Consider the following 5,721-nt stretch of genomic DNA (forward strand, 5'->3'; position numbering starts at 1 on the left):
CGGGGCGGGGGGGCCCCGGCCCGCCCTGTCCCCTCCCAGCGCCCCTGCCCGGCCGAGCCCCCGGCGGGGGCACCGACACCCCCACAGTGACCCCCCACTGGCACCACCGACACCCCCAGTGACCACTGACCCCCCCCACTGGGGCCACTGATACCCCCACAGTGACCAGTGACCCCCCCATTGGCACCACCGACACCCCCAGTGACGAGTGACCCCCCCCACGGGCACCACCGACACCCCCAGTGACCAGTGACCCCCCACACTGGGGCCACTGATACCCCCACAGTGACCAGTGACCCCCCCATTGGCACCACCGACCCCCTCGGTGACCCCCCAGCACCCCCCCATTAAATTCAGCGCAGAGGGGGGGTGGGCACAGCCTGTATTGCCAAACCCGGGGTGACACACGTGGAGCAGCGGGGCAGGACCCCCCCGACCCCCTCCCCAGCATCCCCCCCGAAGTTGGGGGGCTCCACAGCGAGTCCGGGGGTGCCCCCTGCTCGCACCCAGTGTCTGAAGGCACCAACCCCCCCCCCCGAGGGAACGGCCCCAGAGGCACCTCCCGCCCCCCCTCCCTGTCCTGGGGGGGTCAGTCCACCCCGGAGCCCCCTTTGCTGCTGGGGCGGCAGAGATGGGGGGGCCTGTCCCCGCCCCCGTCCCTGCACCGCAGCCAGGACCCCCCCCCATCCCGGGGTCCCTCTGTCCCCCTCCTGGGGGCCCCCCCGTCCCCATGCCGGGGGTCTCCCCCCCCGCAGCCCCCTCAGATCTCCTCCAGGAAGTCCACAGGGAACAGCCCCACTTTGCGGCCGGTGAAGACTTTGACGTAACCGTTCACCTCCTCCCCCTTCTGCACCACGATCTGGGGGGCGAGAGGGGGCGGGTGAGACCCCCGGGACCCCCCCCCGGAGCAGGGGGAGCCCAGGGAAGAGCCGTTCCCGTCCGAGGGGCCGGGGGAGGTGGGAAGGGGGGGGACGGTGGTGACGGGGGAGTCCCCAGGTAGTGCCGGGGTCCCACCTCACCTGATCCTTCTTGAGCGTGATCTGCCCGATCTCGCGGTTGCCCACGAAGGACCGGGTCACTTTGTGCACCCGCTCGCCCGCCCGCACCCGGATGATGAAGTTGGGGGGGAAAAACCCGACTTTCTCACCGATCTTCCCCTGCGAGGAGGCAGCGAGTGGGGAGTGGAGGAGTGGGGGGGGGGATCCTGCCCCGGGGTCCCGGATCCTGCCGGGCTGAGGGTTGGGGTGGGGGCACGGCAGGTTTGGGGGGCTGTGTGTCCCCCCCCTTGGAGCGCCACGGGCTTTCCCTTACCCGCCACCACTCCTCGTTGGAGTCATCGACCACCGTGATCTTCTCCCCCGGCCTGGAAGGGAAAGAAGGGCCCTGTGAGGGGGGTGGGCAGGGCCCCCTCCCCGCGGGAGACCCCGAGGAAAACTGCTCTTCCCGTGGGATCAGCTCCTGGAGCCCCGTGCTCGGGGACAGCGAGGGGCGAGCGCAGCCCACGGGCTTGGGGACAGGCAGGTCCCGGACGGAGCAGCTCAGCCTCGAGAAATCCATGGAACCACATCGAGCCAAACCTCAGGAGCCTTGGGAAGGAGCCCAGGACACAGCTGGCAACTCACGGGAAGTCCAGGTCGTCCTTCTCCAGGGCTTTGAAGCGATAAAGTGCCACGAAATAGTGGGACTGCAGGAACGCCCCCGGCTGCGGCTTCTTGTTCTGGGGGGGCACAGCAGAGTTTGGGGTCCCAGAGGCTGCAAACGGCTGCAGGGATCCCAGCAGGGAGATCCCACAACCTCTGCCCACGGTTTTGGGGGGCAGGATGAGGACGGGGGGTACCTTGTCATCTGTCGGGCTCTTCTCAGCCTTCTTGTCCCCTTCGGAGGCACCTGGGAATGGGGAGGGGGGGGGTCACACCTCCCCTGGTGGTGCCTCCCGAGGGTCTCCTCAGTCTACTCGGGGACACAGCGAGAGCCCCGGGGTGAGGACCTGACCTGGAGACCCCCTTCCTGCAGGGCACACCCCACCCTGGTGGCCCCCCAAGCACAGTCGGGGGCTCCCTCCCCGCCCCGTGGGCTCGGCCCCCCCATCCTCGGCCCCCACACTCACCGCCCTCGGCTTTGCTCCCCGCCGGCTTCGTGGCCTCCGGCTCCTCGTCCATCATCGCAGCCAAGGGCTGGAAGGCAGAGGGAGCTCTCAGGGGGTGCAGAATGCGGGGGGGGGGGGGGGTCAGTGCGTTGCCAGCACGGGAATTTTGGGGAGGGCCCGACCCCCCACTCACGTTCTTCTTGTCGTCCTGCCCCTTCTTGCGCTCCTTGTTGGCCATGATGACGCCCGTCCGCAGCGTCTCGAACACGGGGTCGCTCCTGTTGTCCGCTGGGGGGGCACAGGGACGGCGGGGGGGGGGTCGTGGGTGGGACACGAGGGGATGGGGCACCCCGGGGTGGGGACTGGGGGGACGGGGCACCCACCCCGGCACGGGGACTTACAGAGCTGGTCCTTGACGCAGAGCTGGTCGCTGTAGAGGGGGGAGCTGTAGGCCCGGCGGAACCCGGGGGGCTGCGGGGAGAGGGGGGGGGTCGGAGCATCAACCACCCCCCAGACCCATCCCATCAGAGCTGGGGGACAGGGGGGCCCAGAGGGGGGGAAGCCAGGGCCCCCCTCAGGGCCGGGAGGTGACGGGGGTGGTGGCACCGGGGTCCTGCCCATGGGGGGTGGGGTGGTCCCGGCCCGGGGGGGGGGGACACACTCACGATCTTGCCGAAGCAGCGCTGCATCTCCACGTAGGACTGGCAGTGGTGGTGGATGTTGGTTTTGCAGTTCTTGCACCTCAGGCCAAATTTGTTGTTGACTGGCAGTGCAGGGGGGGGGGTGGAAAGGAGAGGGAATGTGACACTGCAGCTGTGGAACGGCCGGGACAGAGCCCTGGGCAGCCTTGGTCCCCAGGCCCTGCCCTGGCTCTGGCCGTGGCCCCCAGCCCTCATCCTGGCCGTGGCTGCAGCCCCCAGCCCGAGCTCCAGCCCTGCCCGGAGCCCCCACCCCGCCCACGGCCCCACCAGGACTCACGGACGATCATCCGGGCACAAACATCGCAGAACTTGGGTTTTTTGAAGTAATGATCTTTGAACTTGTGGGGTTTGTCATTGACGAGTTTCTCGGGCTCAGGAGGGGGCTCGGGCTCCTCCTCCTCTTCCTCCTCTTCCTCATCCTCATAGATGTAGTAGATGGGGCCCCCCGAGGGGCTGACCAGCTCCCCGTTGGGCTGCGGCTCCGGCACCGGCTCCGGCTCCTCCTTCGGCTTTCGCTGGAAAAGTTGCTTCAGCTTCTGCAGCTGCTGGGGCAGGAGAGGGTGGATGGTGCATGGCAGGAGGGCAGACACCCCGTGCCCAGCCCCTCGCCCCACTGCCCTGACCCAGAGACCCCTTCCCCAAGCGGGAGGAGACCCCAGGAATGCTGTGAGGATGGGGACCCCCCTCCTGGCCCCATGAGGTTCCCACAAAAGGGGAAACTGTGGCTCCTGGGCACCCTGGGGCCGTGGGCATCCCAGAGGAGAGCCGAGCTGGGAAATGCCCACCCAGCACCAGGTGGATCAGGGTCCCCCCAGGCACCCCCAGCCCTCCCAGGCCTCCTGGGGCAGCGGCAGGATGATGTCAGGATGATGTCAGGAGAGGTGGCTTCCCCCTGTGGCACCCGGTGGGCACCCACTTACCCGGCTCTTGGGTTTCCCACCTGAAGCCGGTGAAGCCGCTGGCTCTGGCACTTCCTTCTCGGTCATGCTGTGAGGGGAAGGGAGAGACAAGGCATTGGCTGGGGCTGCTCCTGCTGCAGGTGCCTGGCAGGGCCAGAGTGGGCAACCTTGTTGGGTGGGCACTGCCTGCCCTTCCCCTGCAGCGCCCGGTCCCACTGCCCATCCCACAGCCCCTGTCCTGGCAGGGACTGGTTCTGCCATGGGGAGCCCCGGGGTCACTCCCACTGCCCGTCCTGCAGCCCCTGCCCCAGCGAGGGCTGGTTCTGGCCCCGAGAGCCCCAGGGCCAGGCTGGAGGAGGCCAATGCCCAGCCCAGCGCCTGGCACGGCCGCGGGCTCGGGGCCGTGGTGCCAAGTGCTGTGAGCCAGCCCCTGGGCTACCTGCACGTGCCCACCTCTGCCTGGGCATCTCCATCTCGCCATCGAACTGCAAACGGAGCCGCTCCCGGCCCCTCGGGACGGGCACACAGGTGACACCGACGGGCATCACCCGGCCTTGGGCTGCCACCGGGGGCAGGACCTGCTCTTGCATCCCCCAAACCATCCCGATGCCACCTTTGATGACCCTCCACGCAGTCCTTCCACCCAGACTTCGATATTTTTGGTGACACCCACCCCGAGCCCCCCCAGGCCTCGTGAAAATCGAGGAAAAACCATCGGGAAGCAGCGCTGGGGCCGGGGGGCGTTGGGGTGAGGGGGCACCGCGGGCACGGGGCACCCCGAGGTCCTGCAGCAGCACGGGGGGGCCCACGGGGGTCAGGGCCACGGCGAGGGGGGGGCCGGGCAGGGGAACCCACTTACCCTGTGCTTGGAGGGCTCGCCCTGCGCTGCTGAACCCCCCGAGGGGCGGCCGGTGCCGGTGCAGAGCCCCCAGGCCCCCGGGCGGGCGCGGGGAGGGCGGTCCCGTGGCCGGCGGAGTGACAGGGCAGGGGGGACGACAGCTGAGCCCTGCCGGGGGCTGACGCCGGGAAATTGGAGCCCCGGCGTGCGCCGGGCGGGAGCGGGCGGAGGAGCCGCCGGCTATTTGCGTTGGTGGGTTGCTGGGCGTGCCAGGGGCCCCCCCAGCCTGGCATGGGACAGCGGAGGGACCGGGCACAGCGAGGGCTCCGGGAGTTGGGCACTCCAAGGGCTCTGGGCTCCGGCCTCGGGGCCTCCTTCGCTCGTGTGTGTGAGAACTGGAGCCTGGGTGGGGGGCACGGGGCACAGTGGCAGCAGAGGGGGCTCTGGTGGGGCAGTTTGTGACTGCCTTGGCACCCTCTGGCACCAAATCCTGCTGGGATGGGGGGAGTGGGAGCCCAGTGCTGCCAGGCTGCCTGTGGTGGGGGACAGGGCCCTGGATGGGCACCCTGGGGTCCCCACAGTCCCTGCCCAGCTGTGGGGGGCAGCGAGGGGGGAGCTGGTACAAGTCTGGAGTTGGAGTCCCCCCTTTCCCGGCTTCTCTTACCTGCGTTGGGAGCGTCCCACTGCTGCTGGAGGCTCCAGCTGTGCCAGCCCAAATCCTGTCCCCACCTGCACCTGTGCCAGCTCCAGGTGCTGCTCCTCAGTCACCAGGAGTATGTTGCTTCCCGGCAGGGGACACTCCATGCCCTCATTCCTGCCATGGCACAGCTGGATGGGGTTGGCAGCTGAGAGAAGAGGCCGTGAACATCTGTCAGGGGTCCAGCCCCAGGCCAAGCACTCCAGTCCCAGCCTGGGCTCCCCACATGCCAACACAGGGGCAGGACTGGGCAGGACACATCCCCTTCCAGTGCCCCTTCCACTGTCCCCTCACCCCACCAAGGCAGCCCAGAGCCCCCAGCCCTTGGCACTGGCAGAGAACGGGAAAGTTGTGCTCGAGTGATGGACAATTTTCCTTTTTTTTTTTTTTTTTTTTATTTAAAACAACCCCCCCCCCAAATAAAATAAAACCAAAAATACCCCCTCCTCCCCCCCCCCAAAAAAAATAATAATCCGATTAAATAAAATGTGCAGTGAACA

At 68.3% G+C, this 5,721-nt stretch overlaps 1 protein-coding gene across 1 annotated transcript; it reads right to left on the reverse strand.

Moving 5' to 3' along the window:
• Positions 1-710: 710 nt before the first annotated feature.
• On the reverse strand, positions 711-4,247 carry STAC3 (SH3 and cysteine rich domain 3). Its single transcript, XM_027727333.2, has 11 exons — positions 3,708-4,247; positions 3,065-3,332; positions 2,752-2,849; positions 2,488-2,557; positions 2,280-2,374; positions 2,108-2,174; positions 1,838-1,887; positions 1,623-1,717; positions 1,312-1,363; positions 1,020-1,157; positions 711-859 (listed from the first exon to the last, which is right to left on the reverse strand). The coding sequence occupies exons 1-11, from the start codon at positions 3,945-3,947 to the stop codon at positions 761-763; spliced, it is 1,272 nt and encodes a 423-aa protein (XP_027583134.2). The 5' UTR covers positions 3,948-4,247; the 3' UTR covers positions 711-760.
• Between the last annotated feature and the right edge of the window lie 1,474 nt (positions 4,248-5,721).

Source organism: Pipra filicauda, unplaced genomic scaffold (genome assembly GCF_003945595.2).
Source record: "Pipra filicauda isolate LSUMZ 115617 unplaced genomic scaffold, ASM394559v2 scaffold704_size142039_pilon, whole genome shotgun sequence".
In the NCBI taxonomy this organism is placed as follows: domain Eukaryota; kingdom Metazoa; phylum Chordata; class Aves; order Passeriformes; family Pipridae; genus Pipra; species Pipra filicauda.

Bases quoted from the DNA above. Each gene is read 5' to 3' on its own strand.
- STAC3 (XM_027727333.2), bottom strand. From the start codon at position 3,947: ATGGCAGAACCAGTCCCTGCCAGGACAGGGGCTGTGGGATGGGCAGTG. The intron at 2,850-3,064 runs GTGAGTCCTGGT...CTGCACTGCCAG, and splicing joins TTGTGCCCGGATGATCGTCC to TCAACAACAAATTTGGCCTG. The intron at 2,175-2,279 runs GTGAGTGGGGGG...TCTGCCTTCCAG, and splicing joins GGCAGGACGACAAGAAGAAC to CCCTTGGCTGCGATGATGGA.